The 20,863-nt window shown below is 42.4% G+C and overlaps 1 protein-coding gene across 6 annotated transcripts in view; it reads right to left on the reverse strand.

Annotated features, from left to right (window-relative positions):
* DCLK1 (doublecortin like kinase 1) overlaps positions 1–20,863 on the reverse strand; it is a 318,108-nt gene that overhangs the window by 12,898 nt on the left and 284,347 nt on the right. For 3 of the 6 annotated variants that reach the window (XM_067016792.1, XM_067016791.1, XM_067016794.1), the window contains 3 exons: positions 19,028–19,108; positions 8,795–8,908; positions 3,635–3,708 (listed from right to left, as the gene is read on the reverse strand). In XM_067016792.1, the coding sequence (XP_066872893.1) occupies positions 3,635–3,708; positions 8,795–8,908; positions 19,028–19,108 (269 nt within the window). The remainder of the gene's footprint in view (positions 1–3,634; positions 3,709–8,794; positions 8,909–19,027; positions 19,109–20,863) is intronic. The other 3 variants (XM_059042295.2, XM_059042296.2, XM_067016793.1) reach the window with 1 other exon arrangement.

Consider the following 20,863-nt stretch of genomic DNA (forward strand, 5'->3'; position numbering starts at 1 on the left):
CAAAATAAAACCTCAAACAGCGAGCAACCTGTTGTTTGATGTGGTAAAATAACACAGATGTCTCCCTAGCCCTGTGTCTCTCTCAGTGACCATTTGTGGAACTATAATACAAAGTGCTGTGGCCCAGCTTTTGAGCCTCCTGGACAATAACTCACTTTTGAGCATCACAGTACAGCTGCCATACCAAACCTCCTATCTCCCCTGTACTTTCCTCTGCAATCACACTTTGGATGGTTTTGAAGTTTCAATCTCTGCCTCTTCTATGTGTTGAGCGCTGGGGTACGGAGGGTGCTTAATCCCTTCCTAGAACAGAGGCCCCTGCCCTTCCTTCCTGCAGCACTTTTTACACTCCTGGAGGATGGGGGGGACTTTTCCCAATGGCAGAGCAAGGCCAAGGCTACCGTCCCTAAAGCAACCTGTGCCCTGCAACTTGCTGTGTGCCTTTGCAACCCTCTCCACACCACGTGGGAGGTTCCTCTCTGGCTTTCGTGGGAACCGGTCTTCCAAACCTGCGCCGAGCAAAGATGCATTTAACTGACCCCACTCCTTTTCACACCCGAGCACGACAGCATCTAATAGCCTTGCAAGGGCCGCGTACGGCTGCTGCCGCACTGCCTCGTTACTCACTGTTTCAGGACGGTGCTTGAATCTAGTACGCACACGAGTCACGTCAGGCCTGACCTCAACCCCCCTTCTGTCCTAGCTCACCTCTGCGTTTTCTCGTATTTGGCGTTCTTAGCGTATGTCTTGTTTTGATATTTGTTTCACTTAATCAGGTCCTTTTCTGGCTGTTGCCTTGTTGTGCGTGCAGAAGATGCAGGAATTCCCCATGTGTTGCTGGCACAGCACCTGCCACAGGGACAACTTCACTTGAGAGAGGCAGGAATGTGTGTGAGAGGGTGGAATGGCCCAGGCAGCTCACTCCTGGCAGAGGCTCGCCTCCAGACTCTGGGGGACGGGAGCAAGGTCTTGCGGAGAAAGAAGCCATGCAGGATATGCTGCTCCCCTGGCTCCCGCTTGGAAGCATCCCTCTGTTCGAGGCAGGAGGATGAATACAAGGAGGAGGCATGGCTCCCACCATTTCTCCAGTCCCCAGAAAGGCTACTAAGAGGGACATGCCAGTTCCGGGCACCCCGAAGAGCCGTTTCCCCAGCCTCTGCCCTGATGTGAGCTGCTTTACAAAACCCAAGCTCGTCTCCAAGCGTTCTGCTCAGAGCGGTGAAAACAGCCAGGAACATCCCCACTCCCAATCTTGTAAACACAACATCTGGGAGTGGGGCTGTTTCCCCTGCAATGACTGTTTATGTTGGAAAGCTGGCCGCCACCATGGTTAGACGAATGCTCCCACTTCCATGGAGATCAAAGGCGAGCATTTGCAACCACTGAGGAGAGCGTGTTCGTTCCGGGCTAAATGGCATTATAACACTTCCTGATTAAGCATATACGCCGACGAGTTTTTAGCATCATTTCTCCAACTGAGCTTTACATACTGGGTGCGCTGTTCAGTACAGCATTAACTCTAAACGTTGCTGTTACTGCCCCCAGCTGGAAAACAGAGCAGTTCATGTGTGAAAGAAAGAAGAGGTTATCTTCTACCCGCTCCTGCCCCTTGTTCAGGGACCTGTCATTTTGCCTGCTGAGGCGAACCATCGCCAGGATTTTAGTCAGCTGACCTTTTTATACTTGGCTACGTTTATTAATTACTGTGTTTATTTGGTGTTTTGCACCCACCCCTAAGCCCACAAATTTAGTAATATAATTTTCTAGAGGTTCTTTTTGAAATTTATATGTCTAATTTGTGTTATACAAATATGCACAACTGTAATTAGACATATTTGATGCCTATTTTTAATTGTGTATCAACTATACTCGTATATGTTTGGTTAATATGCCTGAGGTTAGGAGACATACAATTAAAAAAGGACGGAGCATGATGATTTATAGAAAGAACAAAACCAGGCAAAGCTAATTAATGCGGACAGACTCCAGGTCAGCGTTTACCCTTAGGGCTACGTGACCCTCCTGGAAGGGCCCTGGGGGCTGGGGGTCCTCTGGGGGTGCTAGAGATGTTCTGTGCCTGATCTGGGTGCTGCTTACAGTGGTGTGCTCACTTCGTGCAAGTTCGTTGAGATGTGCACTCGTGCACTCTTCAAAATGTATCTTATCTTTCAGGAAAAAGTAAAAGATGGATGGATCACCTTCCATGTAAAAAGAGTCTGCACAAAGGCAAATCATGATTGATTCACACACCCCCCTCAAAAAAAAAGGTTAAAAAAGTTATTTCTGTATCTATAAAGCTATTTATTTAGGTAAATTAAAAGGTGGGTGTGCAACTCCTGTATGCAGCTCTGTCTAGAAGATACAAACAGCCTTCTATGTAAAACTGACTTTGATATTTATTGAAGTTTGGGTATTTTCTTGCTTTCAGCAGGCTTAGAAATTATCATGATCTTAGATATTTGGATAGTTTGTCAAAGGGTGGCCTTTTCTGCATCTCTAATGCCTTTGATTCTAGTGTCTAATTATATTAAAAAATTAAAAGTAATAATTGGGGGTTAATTGTATATTATATATGTTATTCTTTCTTTCCGTTTTTTTTGTTTGTTTGTTTGTTTGTTTTAACAACTTGGTCTATTCCATGAACAGCATAAGGCACCATCATTTGGGGGAAATGCCAAACCCAGTGGAATTTTTTCTTAGCAAACGCTAAGACGCGGAGCTTTACCTGGAGATCATTTCAGAAACATTCAGATGGAGGAGGAAAGCTGCCTGGACCCCTCAGAGCTCATTCCTCATGTCATCAAAACTCATCCTGCCTGTGGGCAACTTAAAGAGACACAAACAACGCCCCTTGAAGGAAATGCCAGCGCAGTTGACTGGAATAGAAAACGATCGGATAGAATTCTTAACCCAGTTAAAAAAAAAAAAAATCGATACCTCCCATAGTCCCTTTTGCTTGAGCAGATAAGCCAGCTAAGTAATCTGACCGTTACAAAATATCGAAAGATGAATTCATGCAATAGCTAGTACATAAAGGGATTTCGAGGCGGGGGGTGGGGAGAGGTAACAATAAAACAAAAACAAAATGAAACAAAAAAGGTGGAGAATTTGAAAACACAAGCTTACCAACACACACAATGCATTCTATAGCTCACTGTGCTGGGAGGAGCTTCTATGACTAAGGTGTAAATGCATCGTTTCATCCATCTACTAAGGTTAAGGTCGGGCTTGATGATTTTAAAATGACAGTATATACTTCTTTAGAACATATACTAAGGTACTGTTGTTCTTCCATTTGTTAAGGGACAAAACACTAGAAATCATTGTTTTAATTAGCAACATCAGGCAAATGCTTTGACATTAACACCAAATATACTGTCCTTTTAACTGTAAGGAAAATTGATACTGAGCATGTGCAATGGAAAGAAAGCTGGCAAATGTCAGTGTGAATAATGGGGTGAAAAAAAAGAATGAGGGGGTGTGGCATCTCAATCAAGATTAAAATGAAACTGATAAAGCAGCATATGGACTGGATAACAAATCAAAAGCATGTTTATCCACTGAAGGAACTGGTTAATGGAGACTGCCAGCACGTTGCCATGGAAACACTGACTTGAGCTGCACCATCTCATACCTTATCCAATACATTCCTGGTTGTTGGTAGTAGTCCAAAGACCCTGATCTCTTGATGGTAAACCCGTGGTCCAGCTGAGCAGAGAGAAATGGGGGCAACTCAGTGGATCGACATTGTGCTAAAGTATTAAGACTCCAGACCAAGCTGTTCTTCATTGACTATATATGTATATAGAGTCACGATGCCTCTTCTGCAGGGTGACTAGCTAATATCCTAAATCTGCACACTGAAAATAAAAAGGCGAGAAAATACACTAATCCCCCATGAATATCTCAGAGGCCAATTTGTTAGAAAAGATCTAATTTGTCAAACAAAGTTTTGAATGCACATTTAGTAATATCCTCTCAATTTCAAAAGATATAAACACGTCTTCATATTCTAGAGCAATGGAAAATGCTTTACAATAAAGTGCTGAAATCAGCTTTAGCCACCTAAGAGAAAGCAGATTGGACGCCCCCCCCCCGCCAAATCTTACCCCTTGAAGCTTAAGTTTGAGGCCTTCATAAATATGAAATAAAAGATGAAAAGAATCAAGTTTCGAATCCCCATACATCACAGCAATTTGGATTTCTTTCTTTAAGAGTTAATCTTCAAAAGCAGAGCTGCTCTTAAAGGTGAATCAATTACATTTCTGAACTAAAAAGATATGGTATAAAACAGTAAATTTTCTCCAAGAAAATACAGAAAATAAAAGGAAAAATAATTTTCGCTGTATATTAAAAATGCATATGTACAGTTAAGTGCTTATGATGAACAAAAGGTACGATAAATAGAAGACAGGATAAGTTCTCAAAGTTGTTCCTCCTGGAATAAGCTGTTAGCCTTTGGCTGCCTAGGAATAAAAGCTGCAACCCCAGACTTGAGAAACGATCATCAGGCCGTATGCCCGCTGCCCCGCTCTGCCCACGAGAGGATGCAGGTTGACCACTTTTCTTTCTGGAGAGGCTCGTGAGTGCTTTCAAGTGTGGTACTGGCGTGACAGTTTCTACCACAAAATTCACAAAGGCATTTCAAAAACATGCCGGGGCACTTGTTCAAACTAAAAACTGCTCGGAAGGTTCGGTATTCTGATTATAAACTAGGCTATCCCAGTGTTCACGGAACAGCAATGTGAGATGTTAATCTTTTTAAAAATGTACAGTTCGTTTTATTTAGAAAAAAAAAAAAATTGAAGTACGCTTGCTGTTAGGAAGATGAAGGCCTGCATTTCTGTTTCAGCCCAGGGACGGCTCCTCAGTAACTGGCTCTTTATTGCCATCTACAGGCAAAGTGCCCCATAACTCTACATCTGGGAATGGCCCAGAGCAGAGGTCTCTCGCTTTAGAAGGAAGCTTCCCACTATCATAATTATTTGCACATTGATTAGTATGGATTTGTTCAATTAGACTGAAATGCTCTATTTGCACGACCAAAATGCAAAGGAAGAACTCGAAAGCATTAGGAAAATTGTCGGTTAAAATAATAAACAGCATTAAATGAGGAAAAATAAATTGGAAGTGACATCTGAGTCATCGGTTCTTCATCAAGCTGAGCAAATCTAATAAGGCCTCCCTCCCATCCCTCGGCTCTCAAGAAGTCCGCCGTTAAAATGTCATCTCTAATTCCATTGTATGTCTATAAATTGCATTTTAATAACCTTTTGTTTCCCTTTCTCTGTTCTGCTCTGGGTTTCTTTGGTTTGGTTTGGTTTGGTTTGAATCCCGCGACCACTGGGAAGGGCAGGGGAGGAACAATGGACGCACACTGTTACAGTTACGAGGACAGCAGTGGGTTTCCACCTAATCACGTCACCTGACCTAAACGTCAGACACCTTTTCTCCTCCGAGAAGGGCTCTATGATGCCCGTGAGCCTCCAGCTGGTAATTACTCTCCCAGCCAACTCGAGGACCTTAATATAAAGTTATCATTTGTCCTCTCTTTGGTCTTAATAATGCAGGGGGTGGGAGGAAGAGAAGAAATAAATGACAACACGAACAGAAAACATTAAGGTTCAGAACCATGAATGCATGTTCAACTACACTCATGTCATAAATTACACCTGCGATTAGAGTCTGTTTGTTATGACAGTATGCTCTTTTCTCCTTTGTCATTCCGAGAAAGAAAGTGTCATGAATTCCTTTATGAGCAGGTAGTAAGGTTTCTAACTAAGGAAAGAGAACTACCGGTTAAAGACCAGGGATTTAATTGCTGATTTTCTGGAAAAAACAAGCTGATACTATGTTCTAAACGGTACATATATTTTAATTTTAAAGGGTGTTTGTAATTTACAAAAAAGCACTCCTATAACAGAGGCAGTTTAAAATAAAATATATCATTTGATAGCCTCTGGGGAAAGCATTCATGCCCATGGGGAAAAATTCTGTCTGCATGAAATCTATGCTGAAATCAGGTTTTTTTCCTATGTCTATCAAATAGAAGTCATAATAGTATTATATTAATTACAGAACTTTCTATCATGTGGGTGAGTCAATAATTATATTCCATTATTAAACCGTCCAATGATCTTTACAGAATGCACCATTTTTGAAAGCTATTCCTTTTACCTCGCACTCACATTCTGCCTCACAGCAGAATATCGTTCCTTTGCAATTATACGTTAGCTTGAGTTGGGGACATTATTTAATGCCAGGGCTCCTTTATCTTGTGATGGTCCCCTGAGTCTAATTCTGTGCACTTTAAGAATGGGAACATGGTTATGGAGTTTACATTGACTTATCTGGTGCTATTTTGAAAGTTAATAACAAAGGCAGCCAACCTGGCTCGTTTCTAACTCCCAGACCTGCCCTGCACCTAGTGACCTCCCCCAGGTTCTCATGGAGGGTGTGGACATTTATGAGGGAAAAGCATTCTGGAGAAGATGCATAAATGCATATATTACGGCCAGCCAGCTTCTCCTGAAATACCCCCTGAAATTTACAGCCATATTCTCTTTCATGTTTGAAATATCAATGGTGTAGTGGTCAACATGTGAATTGTGCTTTAGAACTGACAAGGCACTTTTTCAGACATTTCTCCAAAAAGTCAACTATTTTGAGCCTGAGTTAAGTTGATGATTTTTTTCACAACTTTGCAGTGGATAAAGAGATTAAATAAGCTTGCAACTAATGCACAACTCAGCATCACACAGCCCATTCTACAATTTATATTAACCAGTTGGCACAGTCTCCATGGAAACATATTAGTGAAGAACTGAGAAACTGATATTAAATTGCATTCAGAATGGTCCAGTCATAGAAAAAAAAAAAATCAGTTGGACCTCTAATCTTCAAATACTAACTGAAGTTTTTTTAGGAGATCTACTTAGATGATGTTTTAATAAACTCATATGGATTAGGTTTCAAAATTTATCCAGGTTTGATTAAAGTAGCATTTCCCCTCCCATCTGTGTTTGTACATCGGAGAATTGCCCTGAAGTTCCTGCTCTCAATCATTACAAGACTCCCAGAATACTGCGAACAAAGCATTCTTGAGCAACCAAGGCGAACTTAACCAAAGACTAGTTAAAATAAAAGACCAGGAAAAACGAAACAAAACCCAAAATGACAGAGGTGGAAAAAGCACCCTCTCTAGCAGTTGTAAGGCCTCAGCAGGAGCAGAAAAGCAGTTCTTTTCATGGACAAGTGTGCTGGCAGTCCATTCCAAAAGAAAAGTGTGGAAACAAACATCTTGGAATATACTTGTGTCTTAACATGAATGATGAAAACAGAGGATAGAATGTCTGGTTTCCCTGAGAAGCACCATGAGGCTGTTACATTCAGTGATCACTGATGGAATATTAGCTGATAACAAAGAATGCTGACGATCGATGAAGACAGGGGGGCCGCTGCGCGTCTACACTGAATTTCCTTAGAAAGAACTAAAGAGAGAGAGGGCCAGAAGGACAACTGGAAGCGTTAAACCCCCAGGAGCGCCGAGGAGCCTGGGTAAAGAGTGTGCATGGCACTTGGTGCTGTCAGTGCACTCCTGAGCCAGCGACTCAGACTCATGGAACTCCCTGCCGAAAGGGTTCAGTCAAAAAACATGAAATGCAACTAGTCCAGGAAAGTATATGCATGCATTCGTGCCACATGCAAATTCTGGAAACTCCTAATTAAATACTGAGTAACCCAGATCTGGGACTGACGGTATCAAATAGGTCACTTAGTTATCTTTTGCTTTACCTGGAGTTCTAGCACCACCAAAAAAAAGAAAAAGAGAAAGAAAAGAAAAACACCCACAGAAGTAGTTAAATATTCAGTATTGCTGACGAGCATGATGTATGTTTAGTAGCATAAATACTTTAAAAAATTCGAGATCATAGTGTCTAAGTTCTTTGTTTTAAAAAAGAAAAACGGCTCAAGTGATTTCACATTGAATATGCTATTAAAATGTATGTACTCTGAAAAAAAGAGGAAATTATTTAAAACTCAAGTAATCTGGGACTTGAATATATTTACTCTAGAATATGACACTGGGAAGTATGAGGTTTCATTATTTCTCTGCCCAATTTAATCTTTGCCTAGAGCTGCTATCAAATTGCATGTAGTGTATGTCTGCATGTATGGAACAGAAAAAAAAATATATATCCTCCTGCAGCCACATCAACAAAATGGTAAATGTCAAAAGACTCTCCGCTTTGAAAACAGAAATTTCTAAGGAGCAAGAAATCCTGATTTCTTTGGGTGTTCACAGCAATTCAGTTTCACTGAAAATCTCACTGGGTAAGCGTCCTGCCATGTTTTTTGGCTTTCGTTTACGTCTCGTACAAAGATCTATAGTGTTCCAGTCTCTTTCTGCCATGTCCTCTCTTTCAGCTCCCCTCCCCTCCCCTGCCAGGTCCTGGCAAAAGGACACTAGGAACTCTCTTTCTCAGAGCCCAGAAGTTTGCATTGGCACAGAGTCCAATGTGGGGGAGGTTTTCTGCCTTAACAAATAAATCATGAAATTAATATATACTGCAAGGCACCCTGGAGGTGTTGGATAATGATGTGACTCCCAGGGAAATGATCAGCAAAAACACATCATATATATAAGCCCCAGACCTCCCCCAGTGCTTTAAATGGTCGAGCTGTCTAAAGAAATGACCCATTCTGCTGTCTCTGGGTGGAATCTCCTGAGTAATGCCCATCTCTTAGGTGGAGTGCTTTGAAAAAGTTATAGGTAGATATTTCAGATGCTTACTGCTATGACAGAAACTCCAGCTGCTGTGCTGTTCGGTTTCGGGCCTGTGTTGAAATGCTTCTTTATCTTTCCTGCTACTGACAGCTGATGTTCATTTTCTGGGAGGCCGTCATCCTGGGAAAAAAAAAAAAAAAAGAAATTTAAAAAAAGGAGAAGAAGAAAAAAATGAGATAAATAGAAAATGAGGCCAAGATATTCCAGTAACAGGCAGTAATCTTAAAATTCATAACATTTCAGGAAGAAACCAACCAATGTCCTCTCATTAAACACTGTCGTAGCAAGTACTGCTTCAAGGGCTCCTTCATTTCCACATTTGCTCTAAAATTAACTTGCTGTGTCTTCTTACCCTCTGACTTTGTCCCTAAATAAAAAATTTTATTTCTGTTTTCGGTTTCTAATAAAATTGATTTCAGCCATCGCTCTAGAGACATGTGTCAAAGAGCAAGTTAATCTGGACAACCCCCCCCAAAAAAAATCAATCTAAACATTTTTATTTTCTAACCCAAGAGTTTTTATCCTCTTAGCCCATCATACCGACCCAAAGCCAAGGGAGACTGACGGACCTGGGCTCAGGCAGGAGCCCGTAAAGAAACTCAAGCTGGTGCCACAGCTACTCGGCCATCCATTCTATAACCCCAGACAAGCTTCCAGGTGGAAAGATCGTCCTTAAGTTTTAAATCCTCCTTGCTGCCTTCATTTCATCTGTTATTATGACATATTCTGCATTGGAGCTCGTTTTTACTAAGGCTTCTGCTCTCTGCCTGAGCCATCAATGATGGAGACTGGACAGATTTCTCTCCTTTGCTAAATACTGTGAGAATAACAAGAATCAGAGTCGTAAGGATGTAACACCACTTACTAGTGTGTGATGAAGAGACTGCATGATCCTTGAAGACAGAGAGTGTGTTTTGTTCACTACGGAATCCCCGGGTCTTAGCATGTACTTTGGCACACAGTAGATGCTTAATAAATATTTGTGGAATAAGTGAATGAATGAATAATTAAGTGTTTGTTACTATCTATTTAAACCAAAATTCCTGGCAAGACCTTAATGCCATTCATCATTTTCTTTCTCCCCTTCCTCTCCATGATTCTGCATGGAATTTCTTGGCTGCATCCAAGAAAATAAATTTGCTGCTTTCCAAGCACAGCATGCTTGCTCTTTTACATAACCTGGTCTCTCCATATGGGATTTACTCTCTTTTTCAGCATTTGGCTGGACCAGGCACTACAGTAACTGATGGGGAAACAATAGTGGCCAAAAATACTCATGGGCTTTGCTCTTATGGACCCTGTCGTCCCTCTTTTTCTTCAAAACTTGGGTCCAAATCACCTGTTCCAAAACATTTTCCCCCTATTAAGCACAATCCATTAAAATTGTTCTTCCATAAACTCCTAATGCTTTTTTCATTATAGATATTTACACTATTTACATTCTTTTTGGTGTTAGGTGATTGTGTGTGTGTGTATATGTATAAAACTTATATGTATGTTTTTATATATATATATATATATATAAATGAACTCTTGCCCTTTTGTACCACATTTTCCATGTTTTCTGTAATCTTTAATATAAGCATTTGGCTCAGTGCCCTGCACAGAGTGGATGCTCAATTTATGATATTCTTTGGCTGATTTATGATATTCTTGGGCTGATTTATTAATGGCTAGAAGAAGGAACAATTATTATGCTTATTGAGTCACATCTGAAACCAAATCTAGAAGAAGGAGGCTTTCCAGTGATGCAGAGTGTATTCAATTTTTTTTTCTTTTTTAAATTCTGTATTGTGGAAACAGAAAATTAAGGTCAATTAGGGTACCAGTGGGATGATACTTGGAACGGAAACAGGGTCAACTCAAGTACCAACTATATGCAGGGCTGCGTAGGGGATGGCAGGGTGGGGAGAAGAAATGATCGCTGTCTGCCAGACCCTCGCGGGCTAATTGGGAGACCAAGTTTGCACACCACACGTCAAACAGTAAAACAGACCAGTAAGATAAGAAAGACCTGTTACCAGGCAGTGTGCCACATGGCTCAGCTAGAAACACAGGAGTTCAGAGGAGAGAGGACGTGTTTTCAGTTAGCGCACACTTCACGAGGAATACGGGATTCCAGCGGGTCCTTGATGTTGGGAGTGTACTGACAGGTAGAGAGGGGGGAGGTGATGTTGGTGCACAGATGTGCCTGAGTGGGAAGCCACAAGGCATGTTTGCCAAACAATGAGTCAACCATTCCACCTCTAGTTAAGAGTTTCCATGGGAGAGTGATGGCGAGAAAGCTGAAAGAGCAGGAGAGAACTGGCCACAGATGAGTCCCCAGAACATCTGGAGCTGGAAGCCTTGGTCTCAATTAGGAATAAAGCAGTGCTCTTTAATAAGAGGGGTGTGGGGCTTCCCTGGTGGCGCGGTGGTTAAGAACCCACCTGCCAATGCAGGGGACACGGGTTCGAGCCCTGGTTCAGGAAGATCCCACATGCTGCTGAGCAACTAAGCCTGTGCGCCACAACTACTGAGCCTGCGCTCTAGGGCCTGTGCGCCACAACTACTGAGCCTGCGCTCTAGGGCCTGTGAGCCACAACTACTGAAGCCCGTGTGCCTAGAGCCCGTGCTCCGCAACAAGAGAAGCCACCGCAGTGAGAAGCCCGGGCACCGCAACGAAGAGTGGCCCCCGCTCGCCGCAACTAGAGAAAGCCCGTGCGCAGCAACAAAGACCCAACGCAGCCAAAAATAAATAAATAAATAAAAATTTAAAACATTAAAAAAAATAAGAGGGGTGTAACTGCAGGAAATGTGAAGGACCACCCTCCCTTTACTCACTTCCCGACTCTACAAGTGAAAGAGAAGTCGCAGGACAACCACATAGAATTAGGATTATACAGTCTAGAGTTTTAAACACAAGGGTGAATTCAATGGCGTATGTAAAACACTTTTTTTTTTTTTTTTTAATGGTGTATGAAACAACAGCCCTTGGACTCTAAATTAGACTTTGGGGAGGAGTTAAACATTTGACAAGGGATGAAATGATGTGCCTTTACCGAAAGTTTTACAAGTGTCCTATCTCGGGCATAATTTGGGGTCCTGCCTGAAGGAAAGGGGGCAGCCGGATACAGTGGTGCCCCATTGGGCCTCACTCCCCAAATTATACAGGTACTTCTAGTCATCTTTTAATAGAGCTCCAGGCTACGCAAGGCAAAGCAATCTGTATGAGCTTTAGATTATAAAATAGTAAGGAGCGAAAAGGGTAAGGAGGGGAGCAGAGTTAAAAGACAAAGGCACGGAGAGGAAGGTGACATGAGATAACCATTACGTAGCTAACAAGTTACATATACGATCTCCTTAGTCCTCAGATTACCTTCTACAACATGCATTGTTAATCCCATTTTGAAGATGAGCAAACTGAGGCTCTGCAAGGTTAAAAAATTTGCTTAAGGTCACAGGGCTAGAAACTGGCTGAGTCAGGCCTGAAACAGGTTGGAACTCTGTGGTCTTCCCACCACACTGCATTGCACTGTCAAGGGCATCAGGGGCATTGGTCACTAAAAGAGGTCCAGGATCGTGAAATGGAAGGACGCGATGAGTCATCTTTTCCATGATGAAAGTCACGCGATGGTAAGGAGGACTGAATTAGGGGCTGAAAATAACAGAATATTTGGACAGGGCTTTAATGGAGCCTGGGAAGCATCTGGACAGAGGTCAGTAAAAGGGACGCTGATCACTTCAGGAATGTAGTTAGAAATTAGAAACTTCTCTGCCCAGGAGATGCTGGGCATCCACTCATCTGGGATATGGGAATGTGGCCCGTGAGGGCCGGGGCTCTGGAATCCTCTGCGGATCAGGCAGTGCCCGAAGGCCTGGCTGACGCAGGGTGACAGCAAGGTGCCCTGGGGTCACAGTGTGGGCCTGTGACTGAATGAGGGCAAATATGGAGGAAACAGAACAGTAGGGAGTCCATCGGAGCAGCCTCTACTTAACTTCCTGAGGGAGAATCAGCCCTTCCTGCAGTCCCATCTCCTCACACCCCCACCACTGCCACCTTTGTCAGAAATTTCCCTTTACCTGGCTCTTTTTTTTTTTTTTTTTTTTTTTTCCTGCCAGTTTTCCAGCTAAAAGCTGTCTCTCTCGCCAACCTCACAATGGACTTTGTTAGCATTTCCCAGCTCTGCCCTGGTCCTAATCTCCTGTCAGACTCCTAGCAACTCTTTCAGATGCTGGGGCCTGGGGGTTCAGGCCTCCAGCTTTAAATTCTAGTGAAGGTTTTAGCCTCCCATGGGTTATTAGTTCAGGTTGAAGCAATGAAAGTAGTGAAACAATCCTTACAAGTTGCCAGGGATGCTTTTGACTTCATAAATCTTAAAACATTTCGGGGTATTTTTTCCCAATGAATTAAGGTGCCTCCGCCACAGAAGGTAAAACACACATACACGAGTGCGCGCGCACACACAGACGCGCACAGCGGCAACTAGAAAATCTGCAGTCTCTAACCATTCTGAAGGCTTTGAGCGTAACTGGATTCAAGGACAAGCAACTGGCTTAGCAGGGCCCTGATGCGTACCTGAGGCATCCAGATTGATGAGGGAGATTTAGCTAACTTACTATCTTGCATCAATAAAATAAATAGGGCCATTAAAAATGTACATTTTTATATATACATCTTCATCGCCACTATTGTGAATAGATTATGTGCCAAAAATGTGCTGTGAATTTTCCAAACGTGACAAACCTGGCAGTATGCTACAAATAGTTCTAGTATTGTTACCATACATTCTGGTGTGTAGTCTCCGGGAGTAGTTTCTGAAGTTGGACGCGGGCTGGTTGTGGCTTGTTAGCGGTTTTTGATTTAGAAATCCCCATCCACTCCTTAGCAGAGCGTTGCGACTGACAAGAACAAGACTAGTTTGCAAAATGGAAAGTGAACCCTCCCAGCTGTCTGGAGGAGACCTAGCCTCCTGGTCTCTGCTCCTCTGGCGGATGTTGGGGAGGAGCCAGGAGGAGGGCCGGGGGGCTCAGCGGTGAAGTCATTCAGCGGAGTGAATTCCTCTGTTTCCTCCAGGAAACCATTCCAGGGGATGGAGTTTTGTTTTTGAATCATGGATCTGGTTTTCAGTCTACTCATTACCAGACTCTAGTATTAATAATAGCTATAAATTTATGAGAAGCATGGCGGTCTTGAGCAGCTCACTACCAGAATATCCCGACTTTGTTTTAAACACTCCCAGGTACAGGAGCATACTCTCCAGTAGCGGGTCCATTTCACGGGCCAGAGTGTGCCCCCCCTGGACTCTTGTTAACCTTCCCCAGCTGTGCGACATCCCAGGATTTCTGAATCTCTTAGCTTGGCCCTAGGTATCCTTTATGACTACAATTCACTCTGCTCTCGGGGAGAAAATGTGAAGTAAATTAAGATCCACCTTAGAGGAAGGAGAGGGTGAGATGCCCAAATGGAAAGTGGAATTCCATGTCATCATTTACAACTTTATGTATAAGTTGCACATACAGATAAGTGGTTTTATTTATTATTACAGTATCATTGGGGGTTCTCTTAATTTCTAACAACAGTTAGAGGAATGCTTATATGTTTTTGTATGGGTAGCACTGATTTTTATGAGCATAGAATAAAAAACGTATTATCTAGGCTCTTGTTTTTTCTTCTTCCTCAGGTTCTTTTTTTCTTGTTGAGTATCTTGGCTTAGCAGTATCTTTTCAAAAGAGTAGGTACGTGAGAAAAAGGAGGTAAAATAAAATCTAAAGGCCAGGAAGATGACAGTAAGTCTTGCACCAGCTAAGTAACTACACTTGCCTTATTTAAACCAGTCCTTTCCAGTAGGACAGAGGTTCTCTATATTGGTCTCACATTATAGTCACCTGGGAGCTTTTAAAATTCCCAATGCCCAGATGCCAGTGCAGATCAGGATCAGAATCTCTACAGGCAAAACCCAGGCATCGGACCTCGTGCTAGAGACCCCACTGAGCCTCGTGCTAGAGACTTCTTTGAGCCTCAGTTTCCTCATCAGGAGAAACACTGAAGGTAAAACACAGATTTGTAGAATTATAGTATTGAGATGGACCTTCAGTCTATGGTATGAGGAGAATAACAGTGGGATAAGGTAGGTCAAAACTTGGAAAGTAAAAATTCAATAATAGTAATCTATTTGAAACAGATTGCTGATGATTTAATCCTAATTACACATCAAAAAAAAAAAACTTTGGAACTGTCATTTAAGCTTATGAACTTAAATCACTAACCTGCATTTTCTACCAACAAAATATCATTTGGGGAGAAAGTGACTCAACCAACCTTCTTCCTAATCCCTGGAATGATCCAGATATATTATTACTGCCTATTCCACTCTCATATGATATGTGCCTAAATCATATGGTTCTCCACTATATGAGTAATAAGGTAAATAAATTCAGCTAGGGCAATTCCTGTTGGTACTTCGCAGCTACCTTAAGAGACGGCTGTGACACCGGAGAACGCAACAAGCTGACAATCACATTATCTACGTGGAGTTCGGAGCACACGAACAGGACCATTTTTCTGGACGAGGGGTTTCCACCTTAATCAAGTTTCTCACACGCCAGCGTTGATCACAGTTTCCATGTCATCAGCTTGTAGCCACAGATGATGGGAGTTTCGGCCTTCTTCAGACTCAAATTCACCAAATATCTACCAAGTGCCTACAGCATATGAGCACTTAAGACTGTCTGCTCAGGGCTTTCAGATATAAAAATCCTCTCTCCCTCCTCATAACCTGAGAAGTTGATTCTATTATCTCCCATTTCACAGACAGGAAAACAGGTTCAAAGGCGTGAAGTGACTGTCCCAAGGTCCCCCAAGGTGAGTGGCCGCTCCTTCCGGGGGTCTGCGTCCGTCTCCCGGGCACCCGGCTGCATGCCGATGCTGCCTTTGTCCTTCTGGCTGGTTAGAACCGTCCACTGAGAGGCCTCCCTCGCGGCTCTTCCGATAACAGAGCAGAGGTCCAGGACACCGAAGAGCACTCAGAGTGTATAAAAAATAAGTGGGGGCCTAGAGGAAGCACCCCGAGTAAGGTTAAAGCAAGTGACTTGTGCTGACTAGATTTTTCTATTCTGTTGCCCTTGTACTCTGTTCTCTGTTTCACGAGACTGCCTTTTCAGTTCCAAGTGTGCCAGGTGAAAAGGGCCATCGTTTATGCGGTAGAGAAAATTAGGACAAATGGGAATGTGGGAAGAGCTTTCTGACGACTTCTTTAGGGCTCATACAATTATTATTTCTTCTCCCCGCTTAGGCAGCGCCCTCTGCAGCAATCGGATACAATGTGACGGCCAAAGGCACCAGGTCTTGTTAAATGGGCTTCCTTTGACATTCCTAATTTATTTATTTTGATCGCTGGGTTGTTCATGTATTGCACTCGAGACCTCAACAAACACTAAATGCTGGCTGTGAATGCTTATATACATATTTTTTTCCTTTGTTATTTTGAGATAAAGAAAATAATCAATTTTCTAACTTAGTTGTTTTCTATGTAATTTCAAAAGTTAAGCAATCACTTTATTTGTTTTTTTGCTAAAATCGCTATCTTTTTTCCCCTTAGAATCTAAGGTCTGTTAGAATTATATTAAAGGGTATTTAAAATTTTAAATCTCCTAACCAATGCCTTAAATGTTATCCTTGCTTTTAGAAAATGTTTTTAGGGAATCTGAGAGGGAAAACTAAAATGGCAGCAGGAGTCCAAGGTCCAGAGGGAGCTGTAGAACCTAATCGTCAGCAAAGTGGGACCACGTGCACAAAGCAGGTTGAGAAGGAAGGAAGTTACCGCTGAGACATGTATACGCTGCCCTAGGAAAACGAACAACCTAATTTTCCAAAGGCAACAGCCAGAAGTCGTCTTAATTTTGTCTCTCTACCCAACTGACTTGGAATATATTGATATAGGGTCATCTGGTCTGGAATCAGGGTAAGGGATTATTTTATTTCCAGTAACACCCCAGGCCCCTCACATGTATAGACAAATGTGCTCACATTCACAAAGTTATCTTATAGCAAATATCCATATCCTGCCTGAGCTGGCTCTGCGGGACATCTCTTCCCAGCCTCCTCCAGGAAGAAGTTCTGGCATCTCCTCCTCTGGGGAGCCTTCCAGGGCACCCTCCCCACACAGGCCAGCTGGGGTGGCTCTTCTCTCACTGCCATGTGACTGTCTGTTATATCAGAGCTCCTGGAGAGCAGGCCTGACAGGGGTGTCCTCTGATGAAAATGTATTGCAAAATCTAAAATGGCTATTTGTAATCTCTCTCCTCCACGGCTCTTTGTGGGCCTTCAAAGGCCGTGTTTCAAATTCAGATTTTCCACTGTATTCTGTGTGGTCACACTCTCAGTGTTTCCAGCACTAACATGCAATTTGACAGTCTGTGGGCCAATCAGCATGTAGATCAGTCCAAACCAGCTGCTGCCACTAGGAGAGCCTGCAGCTGGCCTGTGTCTCTTCCACCCCGCACGTCTAAGGGAGAGGCACCACGACCCAGGTAAGTTACTTTGGAAAGACTGCGACCTTGTGTGAACAATCATTATAATGACGTTGGTGTACGTATAGTGCACGCTTCTGCACTGTTCACAGTGCTTTCATGTATAACAGAGAGAGGGTGATGCAGTGTAGTGCACAGGACTTTAAAGGAAATGGGCTTGAAGTGAGGATACCTGCCTGCAAATTCTGGCTCAGCCATAAGCACAGCTACTTTGGAAGAGTCATCTGTCACAGCCTCAGTCTTTCCATCTGTAAAATGGGTACAATAATACCCACCCTGCCTCTCTTGTAGGCTTATTATTAGGCTTACATGAGATGCTTCCTAACCTTTCCAACTCCATAGAAAAGGATAACTTTTGTTCAGCACTGTGGGGTAAATGCAAAGGTGGTAAGGCTGGAGGCGACAGCTCCTGCACTCTGGCAGCCATGCCTGACTATCCCAAGGGCTGAGGGGATTAATATCTTCACACATCTGTACTCCAGTTGGGAAGCTCTGCTGTGTAAAAATATTTAACAAACCTTAGCTATATACCTATACACACTCGCATTCCTGTATATTCTCCTGTCATATATATATATATATATATTTATTTATATAAAACCTCCCAGTGGGGTGGAAGGAACCAGGTTCAGGCATGTAAAGTGCTGCAACCTAGGCCCATGGGCATCAAGTGGCAGAACATGAACAAGATCCCAAGCTCTTGTCACCTCAGATGCAGTCTGTCTCAACACTGTGCTTTTAATCACACTTCATTCTCAGTCATTAGTTATCTTGGGAAAATACACTTGACTAATCACCAAAGTGATAATTCAAAGACGTCATCTTACAGCCAGATCCCTCCAAGCAGCTGGCAAAATTCATATCAATGAGCTGACGATTTTATACCTGTCCATGTCTGTACCTATATCCAAATCTATGTCTGTCTTCTCTTGTGGTAGCAAGAACCATCAGACCCAGGTGTGGGACTTCCACACATGTCAGCAGGGCTTCCAACAGCCCCTGGGTTATCGGTTAATGTATGCGAGGTACTTAAATGGTCCTTGGGCAGACACTATAAGCTAAGCACTCTAAGTATTTATTATTCTTGTTATTCAAAACAAATCTTTTCAATCAGTTATAGAGAGAGAGACAACAAATAATGACTCTGCTCTGGAGAATCCTTTCATAGCTAAAGAAATTTCATCAGACCTTGTACTCAGATAGCAGCAGCAGCATCTGGGAGCTTTTAGAAATTCAGAGCCTCACATCTACTACATTACAATCTGCATTTTAATAAGCTTCCCCCCTCGCCCCCCCGTGACTTGTGACCACAGACAAGTTCGAGAAGTGCTGCACTGGAGAACTCCAGCGCCGATGAGGGGACCCTTGGGTCACTGCTATATTTGGTAAAAATGATGCAAAAGCAGCACTGACTCAGAAAATCTGCTCTGTGTTATTGATGGATGCAGCCCTAATCTGGACCACAGGATGCAGCTCCCCGGTAGAAGGCCGTCCCGTCTGAACCAAATGAAATGCTCTGTGCAAGGGACCGTGAGAACACATGTCAGCACAGATACATCAGAGGCCCTTGTGGAACAAGGCTGAGATCCTGTAACTGTTCTGGCATGTTTGAGAGGGAGGAACAGACACAAACACCACACTTTAAAAAGGAGGCAACATCATTAGGAAAGCTGCAATTTGAGAAAGGAATGTTCGGAGTAAATACAGGGAAGGGAGGAAGTTACTTACATTAACCCAGGGATGTTCGAGGACCTGCACGGCTGAAAATCGCTGATCTACATCCACCAACAGCATCATGGTAATGAGCTCCTGTGAAAGGAAACATTCCATGCCATTTGTGTCTAACATTGAAGGTAAAAATCTGGGCGTTTTCAAGAGCAGAGGTTCTCTTTTCGTTTGGAAAATATCTGTAAAAGCTCTAAACCTTGAATATATCAACTCAGCTTACCTATAGCTACCTAACACCTTTTAAAGGAAAGGTGAATTTTTGGAATTATAAATATATAGCTTGTTGAGAGAAAAAAAATAAATTAATATTAAAATCAATTTCTTAAAAATATTTTTAGTAGAAAGGAAATAAAGTATTTTGCACTTTAAAGACAGATTCCAAATTATTTAATATAGAAATCACAATTTTAAAGCACTTTAAAATTTCACTTTGGCAGCTGAAAGAATAACTGGATTTTCTTCCTTCTAACTGCAAGAGGGCATATTTTGGTTTGAAAGAAAGGAATGAGGAAAGACATACGGAATTGCCAACAGCTAGTTGGTAAAATAGAAACTATTCTTTAGTAGCTGAAGAATTCAGAGGAAATCTGTTAAAAATGCTTCAGAAATTTCCAGATCAATCAATAAAAGTAAAATAGAACCATTATGAAGCAAATGATTAAATGGTTCTGAAATTAATGAATCTCCCCAACAAGCTCAAATTTATTTGAACCAGAAAAGCGCGGCTTTGGCTTCAACGATGAGTCTGTCAGACAGATTCTGTCTACTTTGGATTAGAAGTTCCCGTGTAACAAAATGGTTAGGTGCGTGTTACCTGGTCCCTCATACGCATAGGCTCTGAGTACCTCTCCGTGACACAGATGATTTATTTCCAATGATGCTGAGATTCTACCTTCACTTTCTAACTTGGGCCAGGACTCAAAGCAACTACTATGTGTGATGCTCTTTGCAGGTGCCATGGGGGTGCAGGAGATAGTCCTAGCTGTCAGTGACTTCGAGCCCTTGAGTTATGAAGTGACAGCACTGAGACTTGGGACAGGTTCCTGAACTGTCTACTCACAGGTGAAAACACCTCCAGCCCTACCTCTGTGGCTATATCATCCCATCTCCTTTTACCTTTGTGGCTTTTCTTTGACACTTCTCTCAATTCCCCACCTTTTCCTATGGCTAGAGGTAGATTCCTGGACAGTTGAGGAAAATGAGAGATTTGGGCCCAGTATGCATCATTTTCCATGGAAAGGGGCCAGGCCTAGTGAGTCAGATTTTAAACTGAACTCATACTCAGGACACAGCAAAAGGAAAGGCACGTACACTGAATAATCAAAAGCTAATTAGTTCTCAACATCAGTTTTCCGAAATTTTAAGTCAATGCTTAGAGACATAATTTTAAGGGATCAATTTAAAAGTTTTCATTTTCTATTTCAGGGTCTACTAATGTCTCTGTGTGAGATTTTTGCAATTTTCTTAGAGATTGGTCTTTTAGTTTAATGGGACAAAAACCATATGCTTTGTTCCCCTCTGCCTCTAAATCCTGGCTGTCTTTCAAGGTCCAAGTTATATCCTAGCTTCCCCATGATGTCTTTCTTGATCATCTTAACCCACATTGTGCTTTCTCCACTTTAATTGATTAACTGTTTAATTCACTCATTCATTCATTCATTCATTCATTCAGTATACGTTGAGCAGCAGTTAGTTGCTGGTCACTATTTAGGCACTGATGATACAGCAATGAATACGACAGGCAAAAAGCCTTGTCTTGATAGAAATTACACCCTAGTGGGGAGCGTTAGAAAATAAACTACATAAATACAATATATCCACCTATCTGTATCTATC

Source organism: Kogia breviceps, chromosome 16 (assembly GCF_026419965.1).
Source record: "Kogia breviceps isolate mKogBre1 chromosome 16, mKogBre1 haplotype 1, whole genome shotgun sequence".
Classification (NCBI taxonomy): Eukaryota; Metazoa; Chordata; class Mammalia; order Artiodactyla; family Physeteridae; genus Kogia; species Kogia breviceps.